The sequence below is a fragment of the Nansenia antarctica genome (genome assembly GCF_963989245.1).
Source record: "Nansenia antarctica genome assembly, chromosome: 13".
Lineage (NCBI taxonomy): Eukaryota > Metazoa > Chordata > Actinopteri > Argentiniformes > Microstomatidae > Nansenia > Nansenia antarctica.
In genome coordinates this window covers 21,315,195-21,330,523 of record NC_137683.1, presented here as the reverse complement: position 1 = coordinate 21,330,523, position 15,329 = coordinate 21,315,195, and the positions used below count along the sequence as shown (strand labels likewise).

At 38.7% G+C, this 15,329-nt stretch overlaps 2 protein-coding genes across 2 annotated transcripts in view; one reads left to right on the top strand and one right to left on the bottom strand.

Moving 5' to 3' along the window:
* The window catches only part of casq1b (calsequestrin 1b), a gene marked incomplete at both ends in the record, with an annotated part of 28,905 nt that extends 26,196 nt beyond the window's left edge, over nt 1-2,709 (top strand). Inside the window, 6 exons of the mRNA XM_080543892.1 lie at nt 330-460; nt 582-627; nt 1,337-1,391; nt 1,713-1,813; nt 2,066-2,140; nt 2,398-2,709. Coding sequence (XP_080400018.1) covers nt 330-460; nt 582-627; nt 1,337-1,391; nt 1,713-1,813; nt 2,066-2,140; nt 2,398-2,709 — 720 coding nt within the window. The remainder of the gene's footprint in view (nt 1-329; nt 461-581; nt 628-1,336; nt 1,392-1,712; nt 1,814-2,065; nt 2,141-2,397) is intronic.
* Nucleotides 2,710-6,673: 3,964 nt separating this feature from the next.
* LOC308169414 (butyrophilin subfamily 1 member A1-like) lies at nt 6,674-15,109 on the bottom strand (the record flags this gene model as incomplete). The annotated part of the gene is made up of 7 exons (XM_080544096.1): nt 6,674-7,212; nt 11,979-12,005; nt 12,473-12,592; nt 13,047-13,334; nt 14,205-14,552; nt 14,833-14,912; nt 15,051-15,109. 7 exons carry the CDS (start codon nt 15,107-15,109, stop codon nt 6,674-6,676), a joined length of 1,461 nt encoding a protein of 486 aa, XP_080400222.1.
* Between the last annotated feature and the right edge of the window lie 220 nt (nt 15,110-15,329).

Below are 15,329 nucleotides of genomic sequence, written 5' to 3'. Positions count from 1 at the left end.
CGAACACACTTGATGAACATGTAAAACGTGCTGGATGTGCATACACTATCTCTGCTAACCAGGGGAGCCTGGTGGAGGTAGCTATCGGAGGGCTTGCTTATTATGCATGGAATGGAATAGAATGGAATGAGGAATGGTATCAAACACTATTCCTCATTCCATTCCATTCCACTACAAGACACGCCTGTCCTCCTGTTTCTACCTTCACCTGCCTCCCCTGCTGCAATCTCTCCTTTACCCCCACTGCTGATCTAACCTCTTTAACTCTCCCTCCCTACCTGTCCCCTCCTGACTCCCTACCTGTCCCCCCCCCCCCCCCCCCACCCCAGCTTGCCAAGAAGCTGAAGCTGAACCTTAACGAGGTCGACTTCTACGAGCCTTTCATGGAGGAGCCCGTCACCATCCCAGGGAAGCCCTACATGGAGGCTGAACTCGTGGACTACATCGAGGAGCACGACAGGTGATGATATGGGAGACCAGAACAACCGCCAGGCTAGGCCGTACAGGATACAGATCATACGTGTACGGACATAGGAAGGAGTAAAGACTGATGTTTTGTTTTTCTGTCATTCTCATTGCAGGCCCACCCTGAGGAAGCTTGAGCCCCACAGCATGTATGAGACCTGGGTAAGAATTCCTCATTTACTACAGTATATATCTAATATAATATACTGTATATATTAGAGGTGGGATGTGATTAACATTTTTTTTTCTAAATAATTAGAGGCTTTGTAATTATAAATTAATAAATTAATAGATTAATAGAAATTAATCGCATTTTAATCGCATATCAATATTTGACACGAGAAGCAACAGTTTTCAATTCAAATGGATTTGTAGTGAATCAATTACAATAGACATATATATACATTTAAAGCAGCAAAATCCTGTTTATTTTAGCTACACAGGCCAACAGATCACACAATGTACCTAACTTAATGTTACTCTCCCCACCCTCCCCTACCCACCCAAATATCCTTGGTCAAAATAATAAACAGACCATCAGTTTATAACATAAAGTCGCAAGTGCCATCTAAAATGGTGACAACAAAAACAGTACCCTTCACAGTAACAACAAACCCATTGGTCTGCTTCTGCTTCTTGTCTTTCAGCCAGTTGCTGAGACAAACTAGCCTGTTTATATTTCAAGGCTGCCCTCTTTTTTTGCACTATGTTGTCTGCAAGGGAAAAAATAAAAAAGTATATACACTGTACACTATATACATACTAATAGTTAGTATGTATAATATAATGTATATACACTATATATTATAGATTAGTATGTTAGTATAAGAGTGTATGACCTCTCATCCTTCATCCCTATTCGACCCTCCAGGAGGATGACATTGATGGAGAGCACATCGTTGCCTTCGCTGAGGAGGATGACCCAGGTAACATGCTGTGACATCATCACACTGATTTCCCCCCAATAATACAGTCACCTGTCATAATACAGTCACCTGTCATAATACAGTTACCTGTCATAATACAGTCACCTGTCATAATACAGTCACCTGTCATAATACAGTTACCTGTCATAATACAGTTACCTGTCATAATACAGTCACCTGTCATAATACAGTCACCTGTCATAATACAGTCACCTGTCATAATACAGTTACCTGTCATATACAGTCACCTGTCTGGTGGTACGGCCCAGATGACGTTCGTTGTGTAAAGACTACAGCACATGACCTTTGACCTTTTCCCAGACGGTTATGAGTTCCTGGAGATCCTGAAAGAGGTGGCCCGCGAGAACACTGACAACCCTGACCTCAGCATCATCTGGATCGACCCAGACGATTTCCCCCTGGTAAGATCTATCATCTCTAGCTATGGCTGTAATGGACGTGTCATATGTACTGATTAAACATATTAGCTGACGTTCGACTATGCATGTGTCATTGTACAGATTAAATATATTAGTTGACGTTCGACTATGTCATGTAGTGAACATGTTTTTTAATGTTTGAATACTAGAGCACACAACAGTTGTCCTGATTAGTGTCTTATCTTTTTATCTTTTTTCATTCCATTTTCCTCACCGCTCTCTGTTTCCTTTTAGCTTGTGCCTTACTGGGAGAAGACCTTCGGAATTGACCTCTCTTCCCCCCAAATCGGCGTTGTGGACGTAGAGGATGTAAGTAGTCCTTTTCTTGTCTGTTTTCTGTCTCTCTTATCCTCTTTCATCAGGTTCTACTACTGCTGTCTCTTTGCACTTCAAGGCTGCTGTTGGTCTAATATGATGATCTTCTCACCCGAGCCGCGGGTCTTCAGTCTCAATGATAGCACGCCTATAGCCCGTTGAGTCTTCATATTGTCTCGAGGGAGGTTTCTCTGTGTCTCAAGTATTAGGGAGGTCTCACTGTGCGTGTGTTTGTGTGTTTTCTCTCGCAGGCCGACAGTGTGTGGCTGGAGATGGACGACGATGAAGACATGCCGACTGCAGATGAGTTGGAGGAATGGATCGAAGACGTGCTGTCCGGGAAGATCGACCCCGATGATGATGATGATGATGATGATGATGATGATGACGACGATGACGACGACGATGATGATGATGATGATGACGATGATGATGACGATGATGATGATGATGATGACGATGATGATGATGATGATGATGATGATGATGATGACGATGATGATGATGATGATGATGATGATGATGATGATGATGACGATGATGACGATGATGACGATGAATAAATGTTCACTACCATCCTTGGGTTTGCTCTGCTTTAGCCAATAGTGGCCAAAAGCTACAGTAGCACCAATTTTCAGTTTCCTAACATCTCATCGTAAACACATGTTGTGTCACTTCCTGTTTGCTTCCTGTATCTCTTTCTCACTGCCCTAGTCAGATATTAAGGTGTTCTGCCCAATGAGCATCACCTTTATCAGACTCACGGCGTAAGAGAAATACGGCAAAGGGGGAGTGTTGTCTGTTAAACAAACCATGGGATTGCGGTTCAAAATGTACATGTGTTTAATGTTCCTTGTTCAGTCTGAAACGTTAGTCTCTCTCCTCCTGGGTTTACTGTGAGTGTGAGGGGAGGGCCCAGCTGAGGAGGACTGGTGTGTTTTGCCTCACGTTGTTCACCTGGTGTCACACAGAACAGGGATCACCCCTCTCTCCCTTGTCCCAACTTGTACTCTGTATCAACTAAATGTTTTCTACTGGTTAAAGAGAAGAAACAACCACCTTATTGTACTATTTTTTAAAGAGAAGGAAACTTAACCTCACTGGAAAGTCTTAAGAATAACACAGTTTGGAAAGTGATGTTTGGTATTCGCAAAAAAAAGACAAAGAATTTGATTGTTTCTGGTCCGATATTGGAAAAAAGAAAAGAGAAAAAAAGATTTAAAAAACACTTATTATTGTTTGTAATCATTTATTCATGCATGCATCAGAATGTGTGTGTGTGTGTGTGTGTGTGTGTGTGTGTGTATATGTGTGTGTGTGTGTGTGTGTGTGTGTGTGTGTGTGTGTGTGTGTGTGTGTGTGTGTGTGTGTGTGTGTGTGCATGATGACCTCAACAAGCTGGCTAAACAGTAAATGCAAAATGAAAAACCACTATCCAACTCACCTCATATCTCAAGCATATCCACAATATCCATAATTAATACATTCACTATTTCAGAGAAATTGAGACAAAAATAATATAATATGATGTTAGGGTATGTGATGTTCAACCCACACATACATACTGGAAATGGGGAAAGCTTTGCAAACAAGATCAAATGTGCACCTACAATATTATTGTAAGAGAGAAATAAAACAGAAGCTGTAATGATTTAGAATGCCTTGTCCTCATATTTGTTATAATCTTGTTTATATACAGTCACTGGACACTTTATTAGGAACACCTGTTACACCTTCTCATTCATTCAGGTGGTGTAATGGTGTGGGGAATGTTTTCTTGGCACACTTTGTACCCGTTAATACCAATCAATCATCGCCTGAATGCCACAGCCTATTTCAGTATTGTTGCTGACCATGTGCATGCCTCCATGGCCACAATGTACCCATATTCTAATGGCTACTTCCTGCATGATAACGCACCATGACACAAAGCAGTCGTCTCAAACTGGTTTCATGAACATAACATTGTATAGTGTTCCTAATAATGTATTTGGTGAGTATACACACACACAAGTTCTATATACTGTACATTTACTGGTGCAGACACTTGGATACAATCCAACACTGGAGCACAATCGAGGTGGTATTTGTGTTGGTGTAATGTAAGGTTTGATAGCCTGGTTACAAGGTTAGATTTTAAGCAGTTCTCTTCCTTTAAGCAACAATCTTCTGTAATTCGTAAAGCCATTTTGGGTCACATAAACTTAGTTTACATACCCACTGATCAGTGCCGGCTTGCTCAAAACAAGTACAAATAAACACTATATCCAATATACAGTACCTTATTGCTAAATATATTCAATAGGGGATTTGAAGAGGTTCTTTCATGGCAAGTCTGGATCAAAAGCCATCAGAGGATGACAACACAAGATGAGATGAGGTGATTTCACAATAAAAGCGGATTTGGTTAAACTGCCGAGTTTTTCAATGTCTGCTGCCATCTACAGATCTTTCAAGATGTATTATGTCAAATATTTAGAAGAGATATTTTCTGTTACTTTTTGATCAGGATGGCATATCTGTAATCATTTGTACTGATTAATACAATCATCAATCCACTTATTGTACTGACACAAATGAGAACAGATCCTATTTGTACCAGACGTAATGGATGAAACTGATATTTGTAAAACTGTTTTAAAATGTTTAAATAAGCTAATTTGAAATACAAAATAACACTTATGATTGGATGCATGTTATTTTATTTCATAAAATCCCTCCCTGAACCACCTGATATCCATGGCAACAGCACTAGTTTGAGGAGAGAGGTGACAGGGTAGAATGATGTCATGGCCAGTGGAGGCAACTACAGGGTCGGAAGGGACAACAAGGGTGAGCTCCCTGTAATCTGGTGTGAGAGAAGAGAAAGTCTTACAATCAGTCTGAATGATGCACTGATAACACTTCCAACTATTTGGCATGAATATAGTTGCATTTTAACTGTTTCAACTCACCAATGAATGTTCCACTACAGTATACTGTATATACTATAACAAGTAAAGAGGCTTTTTTTTGGCATGCAGCAGTACAGTTTATGGTCATATTTTAATATCTATGACAGCTGAATATGATGGAATGCATTGACCTGCATTTAGTGAATGTGTCTGGATTGGCAGGAGAAGAAGGTGACTTTCTATAATGCAGAGGACGGCTCACTCAGTCACTCATCTGACAATAGACCAGGTTATGAAAATGAGATCTGCCCTCTTGTCTCACCATGGAGCATTGAACAAAATTGACTCTATTCAGAGTCAAGAACATGAAGAATCCCCTTTGTCTGCCCAAAAACATTGGTATAGCTTGTAATGTGGGACTATTACTGTCAGACCTGTTATTGTGTCATAGAACTAAAGACGTATTATTGGCATGTGAGTTCAAAGCTAGTGGGAATACTCTAATCAAAGGAGTGTCCTCAATTTAAATTAAGTTGATTTCAAAACATGTCTTTTCTGTTTTGTTTATTTGACATTATGCTGATTTGTAAAAAGGAAATGTCTACATATGTTCATTCATATTTGCTGTTATTACAAAACTTCAAAACAAAAAAGGTCAAAGTGCAATCTAACTAATCCATTCTGAAAAGCACATAACTTGGATTTCTGCAAAGTACATGCATACATATAAATGGAAGATGTGGAGCTTAAATGCTATAAAATAAATTGCCCTCCATATACTGACAATTAGAGTCACTTCACCAACGTCATCATCCATAACAAAATAGAAAGTGTGCATGTGTGAGTGAGTGAGCGCACATGCCGCTCCCACTGTGGCTCTCTCGCGGCTGACAAGAAAAAACAATAATGCCGCATTTCATGTTCTACCAGGTCAAAGTTGTACCATACAAGGCTTAGACGAAGCCTTCTTACAAAAAGCAAAAAAAGTATTTTCAAGAATGGATATTTCAGAATCGATTATGAGTCCAGGTACGAGTACTTGTGGACTTGAGTAAATGTTCACATCCCAATTACCTTGTCTATCATGTACCATCTAGTACATTAATGTTGTATCTTTCTTAAGTTACTTGTTGGATAATAATCAATAATATACTTCTGAGGTTTCAAGACGATTTATTTAAAGTATACAGGTTACAAAATATGAGAGCTGGCTGATGGTGGTCAAGAGAGAAGAGAGGCATGCCAGGGGCTGGTCTATATCAGCCACAATATGTAAATACCGTTTCAAACAAAGGCCTATCACAACCACTGTCGTTGGTGACCTGAGTGTGAAAGTGGGGCAGTCACCTATGATGTCACTCTGGCCTAAAGTCATTCCAGGTTAAAGGTCAGGGCAGATTCACAGGAAGTCATCCTAAAATGCCCATATAAGGACAACACTTCCTGAGGCAAAAAACATAATGGCTCTTGAGACAAAAGGATGTGTTTACAAGATGTCATAAAACACCCCTTTGTCAGCAGACATTCTTCCATAGCCAAAAAGCCTAACCCTAAGTAATACAGTCCATGCATGCATGTGTGTGTTCAAGTAAAATATACTACACTAACACTTGTCAGAGCTTGGAGGGTAAGTCTATTGTGTAATAGCCTTAGGTGAGATTTTGAGTTCCTCCTTACAACTAAACAAAGGGCCAAAGAATGGATACAGTTTCTTGGTAGGAATCGTAATCATAGCGAAACAGTGGATAAGACACCGTTTTTCCACATTAAAAAAGTATATCTTCTTCCTTGTACAGTCAAGTAACACCCCCAGCTTCTCAGGTTTCAGTTCAGGGGGAAGGATACATGGCGGCTCTTCAACTGTTTTCAGTTCGTCCTTTTCAAAACATATGCTCCAGTAGCCATTTCCTGGGTAGGTTTGGAGGTTTGAGAGACCTCTGTTCTCTGGATCCTGGGCGACTCCAACACTCCACTGGGTCTTCTTACTCAGGTCAACTTCCCAGTAATGGCTACCTGTGTTGTATCCCTCCGTTCCCAGGACACAGTGTCTCTCCTCAAATCTCTTCTCAGTGCCCTTTTCTTTACGTGGAGCTCCACACCTGACAGATTTGTTATCACTAGTAGATAGAGTGAGGGTGGGGTGTGCAGTGTCACGGTCGAGAGTCACATCCTCTGAAAAAAGGTAAGATAGACACTGTGCATAACTGTTCTGATACTTTGAATGCTCATGCATCCCATCATGAACTGGACTGAACCGTAATAATGAACTAACCTGCAATTTGATCTTCTTTGTCCAAAGTTATTAAAGCTATTTCACAAATCTACTGTACATACTGTCTGTGTATGCCCTCAATCACTAATTCATTGATTTATGTAGCCACACAATATGTATGGGATATAGAACATTGTTCAAATTACCTCCATGATGAACCAAACTATGGCCCCAAACTATGTAGAGGAGAGAAATGTAAAATGATGGGTGTATCAGTATTCAAACAAAAACACACAGAATACAACAATAGTTGAATGACAAATTCCATGTTAACATTCAATCATAATTGATGTGAAAGGAGCTAGAATTACCTGACTCTGGAATTTTCCCAGTAATCTCTGTGTGGATAGAACATGTTATTATTTTGGTGATGAAATTGAATAGTTCTCTATTCCAATATTTGCAACATTTTGGTTACAGTACATATACATATTTGTTTCATTATCGTCATTGCACATGGTATATAAAATGTTTTGATTGATTCATAAAGGCTAAATAAATCTCATTTCAACCACATCAAATATGTTCAATGTGAACTCATGGTGCCAGAGTGGAAAAGTTACAACATGAACTGTGCTCTTCGCTTTGTGAGCGCTTTGTGATTTAGCTGATGTTAGCTAGCTGCATGGATATAATAATGTTAGCTAGCTGCATGGATATAATGAACCTGATGTTAGCTAGCTGCATGGATATAATGAACCTGATGTTAGCTAGCTGCATGGATATAATGAACCCGATGTTAGCTAGCTGCATGGATATAATGAACCTGTTGTTAGCTATAGCTGCATGCATATAATGATGTTAGCTAGCTGCATGGATATAATGAACCCGATGTTAGCTAGCTGCATGGATATAATGAACCTGTTGTTAGCTAGCTGCATGGATATAATGATGTTAGCTAGCTGCATGTATATAATGAACCCGATGTTAGCTAGCTGCATGGATATAATGAACCTGATGTTAGCTAGCTGCTTGGATATAATGATGTTAGCTAGCTGCATGGATATAATGAACCTGATGTTAGCTAGCTGCATGGATATAATGAACCTAATGTTAGCTAGCTGCTTGGATATAATGAACCTGATGTTAGCTAGCTGCTTGGATATAATGAACCTGATGTTAGCTAGCTGCATGGATATAATGAACCTGATGTTAGCTAGCTGCTTGGATATAATGATGTTAGCTAACTGCATGGATATAATGAACCTGATGTTAGCTAGCTGCATGGATATAATGAACCTGATGTTAGCTAGCTGCATGGATATAATGAACCTGATGTTAGCTAGCTGCATGGATATAATGAATCTGGAGTTATTGTTTCTACTAGGCTACGGCCAGTGATAGCTAGAAAGTCATAGTTTGCATTTTAGGTTTCAATTGAGGCTATACAATGTATTCATGTATGTATGTATGTATGTATGTATGTATGTATGTATGTATGTATGTATGTATGTATGTATGTATGTATGTATGTATGTATGTATGTATGTATGTATGTATGTATGTATGTATGTATGTATGTATGTATGTATGTATGTATGTATGTATGTATGTATGTATGTATGTATGTATGTATGTATGTATGTATGTATGTATGTATGTATGTATGTATGTATGTATGTATGTATGTATGTATGTATGTATGTATGTATGTATGTATGTATGTATGTATGTATGTATGTATGTATGTATGTATGTATGTATGTATGTATGTATGTATGTATGTATGTATGTATGTATGTATGTATGTATGTATGTATGTATGTATGTATGTATGTATGTATGTATGTATGTATGTATGTATGTATGTATGTATGTATGTATGTATGTATGTATGTATGTATGTATGTATGTATGTATGTATGTATGTATGTATGTATGTATGTATGTATGTATGTATGTATGTATGTATGTATGTATGTATGTATGTATGTATGTATGTATGTATGTATGTATGTATGTATGTATGTATGTATGTATGTATGTATGTATGTATGTATGTATGTATGTATGTATGTATGTATGTATGTATGTATGTATGTATGTATGTATGTATGTATGTATGTATGTATGTATGTATGTATGTATGTATGTATGTATGTATGTATGTATGTATGTATGTATGTATGTATGTATGTATGTATGTATGTATGTATGTATGTATGTATGTATGTATGTATGTATGTATGTATGTATGTATGTATGTATGTATGTATGTATGTATGTATGTATGTATGTATGTATGTATGTATGTATGTATGTATGTATGTATGTATGTATGTATGTATGTATGTATGTATGTATGTATGTATGTATGTATGTATGTATGTATGTATGTATGTATGTATGTATGTATGTATGTATGTATGTATGTATGTATGTATGTATACATTTGCCCACAGTAGGGCTGCAACTAACGATTATTTCGATAATCGATTAATCAACCGATTTCCCCCGATTAATCGATTAAACCGATTACCCCAAAAAACAGAAAAAAGTTTTTTTTTTTTTTTTTTTTAAGATTGATTTTGCAAATGTTATTTTATGTTTTCTAAATCAGCCAGGCCTATACATATACATGTGCAACATGAATAAGTATTAATAAAAAATAAAAAATAATATAAATAAAAAAGGCTTTGCTACATCAAATAGGTTTAACAACAGGCCATGGACTATGGCGGTAGATTGTTTCAATAAAGTAGTTGAACTCTAGCTCAATACATGCATTGTTTTAGGTAATAACTTTGCTTAATGTAAAGGTCAGTAACCCAAAGTGCAATATAGGCTACAGACAAGACACTAATGTTTTTATATAACAGATATGCTCCAAAACAATGCAATGTGTCCTCTCACTCCATACAATAGGCTAGGCTACAGTCAGTGTCTCACTCTAACTCACGGGTAGCTTGGTAGGCTACCACTAGCTAGCCTTTAGCTTATCACCTCTGCTCTACCACTGACGTTAGCCAGCTAGCTAAATACACTTGTCATGCAATATTGAATTCATGAATGCGAGCAAACACTCACTGGCTATCGCATTACATTACAGTCATTTAGCTGACGCTTCGCCAGAACTCACACTAACGCATTTGCATGGAGAGCAGGAGACCATGGAAGGGCTGAGCCCAGCAGGACTTATATAATAAAACAATAGGAAGTTAGCTGTAACCCTCCTCTATAGAAACATAGTTAGTGTAACCCTCCTCTATAGAAACATAGTTAGTGTAACCCTCCTCTATAGAAACATAGTTAGTGTAACCCTCCTCTATAGAAACATAGTTAGTGCTCTGGTTCTCAGCACAGCTACGCAGACTACAGCTGGACGAGCAGCATAGTGACAGTCAGCTAGCGGCAGCAGCGAGCTAACCCTGCTAGCTAACTCACTAGCATGTCCTGACAGCAGACAGCAGACAGCTTCACTCTCAAGGCTTTTGAGTAGCATGATTTAAATGTAGCCGCTGCGCCGGTGTAGGTACCGGATTTTCCCACTTTTCCGGTTCCGGTCATAGGTTCTGTCCTTTCCGGCCATAGGTAGCGCTATGATTCGCGATGCCTACACCGGCCGCAAGACAGTGTGGCGTGCGTCAACAGGAAGTAGGTTTGTTATGGGAAAAAAATAAGTAAAAAAAAAAATAAGTAAAAAAAAAAAGTTGAAAAAAAGAAAACGACGAATCGATAATGGCATTCGTCGCCAACGAATTTCGTTATCGATTATTATCGATTTAATCGATTCGTTGTTGCAGCCCTAGCCCACAGTCAATAATGTCAGTCACAGCATGTTTGAATGTTGCCATTTATGTGACACGGTCTGGTGAAAAGGGGAACCAGTCGGCAACCAATGAACATTTTCAGACAGACACAGAAATACGTTTCAACGTTGTTGAAAATCACAACACACACTCGCAAGTCAAGCCAAGCCAACATATATTGCAATGCAATGAATTCAGTGAGTAATCCCCACTGCTACCTAGTTAAGTATAACACTACTTTACATTGTTAGCAGGCTCACAAAACAAGCTGTGTTAGTTGACTAGCGAGTGTGTCAATGATTTTCAACTACGCTGAAATGTATTTTCATTTTTCAAAAGGAAAGTCAGAACATTAAATGGGCTGATGACTTATTACCCCTTTCACCAGACTGTGTCACTCATGCCATTTGTCAACCACAAAACCCTTTGCATTTGCATTTGCATATACCCTATGCATTTGAGTGGACCTAAGATTGGATAGGTGCATTTAGTGAAATGGTTAAAATGTCATCTGGCCTATAAGAGAGCTAGATGAAATGATTGCCATATTAGTAGCTAGAGGGTAGGGGCTTGAGGTTGTTCACATCTGTGTCTGTGAGCAGGAACTCAACCTGTGGTGTACTGTGATGTCATATTGCCGAGTCTACAGTATGTACAACTATCATACCAAGTAGGCAAATTCCGACAGAAAAATGTATAGTTTGGGGGGACTTTTATTTTCACAATCACCATAGGTGTTACATAAATACTTCTGACACAAAATCTGTGACTGTCTTATAAAGTGTTTATGTCAGATGTTATGAATGTGTTTTGCATACCCTTTTCATGCACACATTTGAAACATAGCCTATACAACTCCAAAAACGTACCAAATAATAAAGGGTATGAGCCGCCATTGCACTACATACAATACTTACCCAGTAACTTGTTCTTTTTGTCGAGCTCTGCAGAATAGGGGAGCATTGTTAATCTTTCAGACTCAATCAATGCAACAATTGTGACAAAAAAAAATATCTGGAGAATTAGGGATAGGTACCTTGTTTCACCATCTTTAATTCTTCCTTTACTTTATCTGCAATGATAGTAGTAATACAATATGTTAAACTATTGAATTGAAGAGCACCTGAATATAAATGTTTTTGTAGGCAACTAAGTAAAATGAATAACAAATGTGTTACTGTAATCGGCTAATGAGGGTATTTGAATCGGATCTTACTTAAAGGCTGGAGTTTCTCCAGACCAGCTGAAAATCAAAAAAATATTCTAGTCATTATACACCAATACAAAGGTAAAGGGCTTGCTGTTGTATACCTGAATCATAATTTACAGATTATTGTGATCTACACTATCATTAGATGTGTAGAAGAGATATTTTACTTATAAAACAAACATTGATTTGATTGACACTAACCTCTTCTGTGATGGATGACGAAGAGCACAGATGCAGTGATACACACCAGCGCCAGAAACACAGGAACCACAAATGCAGAGATGTAAACCCGGTCAGGCACAGTGCTCAGGTAGAACTCCTCTGTTACAGGAGAAAATCAAGGTCAAGGTTGATCTTAGCTCCAAACACTGCAGTAGTCTACAGTCCTGAATTTAAATCAACACTGCTTATAGTCTCTGTTTTCTGACAACAGTGGCCCCTGACATTTGTGATGTAACAAACAAAGATATTAGGGGGTAGCAGTGGGCAGGTACAGAGTGCAAAAAGAAAAGAGAGTATTCTAAGTACTTTTCCTTATTATAGTATTTTGATTGCTAATGGCCCCTGGTCCAGGAAAAGATTGTACTTCTGATCACTGAGATATAGATGATTCACTTACTTTAGATAAATGTCGCTTTGGTTAAAAGTGTCTGCTAAATGTCAAAAATGTAAATGAAAATGATGAATGCTTTATCCAGTATTGACTGAATTGAGGGCAATGGCCTAATAACATCACCATGTGTACCTCCCTGTGCATCCCAGAGTCTAAACCTACTAGTCATCTGCATTGCAGACTCCAGCCTGGATCTCTTGTTCTGTAGCATCACCACACAGGTCACTCCCTCCAGTTGGTCCATCCCTAGTCTAACGTGACTGGTGATGGAGTACAGGACTCCTCCCTCTGTCTGTCTGGGTCTGTCTGTCTGTGCTGAGGTCATCTCCTTCCCACTGCGGTCCGTCCACAGCATGTGAGGCTCTGGGTACCAGTCCTCTGAGCTGCAGCTCAGCTGGATGAACACTCTGTGATGCCTGCCCACGGAGATCCTGGGAACACTGCCCTGCTCTGCTCAAAACAGGAGGAAGAAAACATTTAGGACAGCAGGAAGTTTTAAGCAATACGTTACACCAGAATTTCCTCCATCACTTGTCGACTCTGATATAACAATCCCCCAAAGAGGGCATCATTCATCATCAATAAAGTAGCAGTGTCCAAATCCAGCAGCACATAACCATTGGATATACTAAGACATACAGCAGGCATCCCTATTGGTTCTCCCTCCTCTAGAGCACAATCGAGGTGGTATTTGTGTTGGTGTAATGTAAGGTTTGATCGCCTGGTTACAAGGTTAGATTTTAAGCAGTTCTCTTCCTTTAAGCAACAATGTTCTGTAATTCATAAAGCCATTTTGGGACACATACACTTAGTTTACATACCCACTGATCAGTGCCGGATTGCTCAAAACAAGTACAAATAAACACTATATCCAATATACAGTACTTTATTGCTAAATATATTCAATAAGTGATTTGAAGTGGTTCTTTCATGGCAAGTCTGGATCAAAAGCCATCAGAGGATGACAACACAAGATGAGATGAGGTGATTTCACAATAAAAGCAGATTTGGTTAAACTGCCCAGTTTTTCAATGTCTGCTGCCATCTACAGATGTTTCAAGATGTATTATGTCAAATATTTAGAAGAGATATTTTCTGTTACTTTTTGATCAGGATGGCTTATCTGTAATCATTTGTACTGATTAATACAATCATCAATCCACTTATTGTACTGACACAAATGAGAACAGATCCTATTTGTACCAGACGTAATGGATGAAACTGATATTTGTAAAACTGTTTTAAATAAGCTAATTTGTAATACAAAATAACACTTACAATTGGATGCATGTTATTTTATTTCATAATCCTAATACTAACGTGTAACCTGTAGCTCAACCGATGGTTCCTGGATCCATTCCAAGTGGCTAGCCTGGCATTTGTACCGCCCTTCGTCAGACATCTTGACGTCCTTCAGCAGCAGTGACACGTTGCCTCTCTCCAGCTCCTGGGTGAACAGACTCACTCTGCCCTCATAGCCCTTCCCCTCTAACCCCTTTTCACTCTGATACAGGTACATGTAGTCAGCGAAATGTCCCTCCCTGAACCACCTGATATCCATGGCAACAGCACTAGTTTGGGGAGAGAGGTGACAGGGTAGAATGATGTCATGGCCAGTGGAGGCAACTACAGAGTCGGAAGGGACAACAAGGGTGAGCTCCCTGTAATCTGGTGTGAGAGAAGAGAAAGTATTACTGTACAATCAGTCTGAATGATGCACTGATAACACTTCCAACTATTTGGCATACATATAGTTGCATTTTAACTGTTTCAACTCACCAATGAATGTTTCACTACAGTATACTGTATACTATAAAAAGTAAAGAGGCTTTTTTTGCCATAGGCAAAGTGTTGAATATCAAGTACAGTGCATCTTTTAAATAAATTAGATTCAAATAAATGCATTCACAATGTGTAAGTGTAACTAGATGATATTGATCATATTTACCTGTAATAGATGAACAGGTATCAAAGAAGATGAGGAATGTCAGCAAACAGACTTCCTGTATTAATAGTCCCATGATGCACCTGACCGAACATAAAACATAAAGCTTCTTTAGAAGGAAATTATGATGGAGAACAGGAATCAGTCGTTGTCCAGGAGAATAGTCTGTCTGTCGGCAATACAGTATACACATGCTATCAGTAAGGTTCTAAAGGTTTCACCTATCTGAACACACCCCTGTGTTGTATTTGCAGTCATTGATCTGATAACCATGCCACATGGTACACTGTCACTTTGCCCTTAAAGAACATGAGAGTACTTTAAACTGGATTTACAGTAAAGCATTAGGCATGCTTTGCTGTAAATCCATTTGCCTCAGATAACATTTATTGGACCCTTTTTAAATTAAAACTATAGTGATTCTTACCTGAACGCCAACACTGCACGTCTATACCAGAGTCTGGCAGTTTAAGATCAAGCAAACACTTTCGTTTTTACTC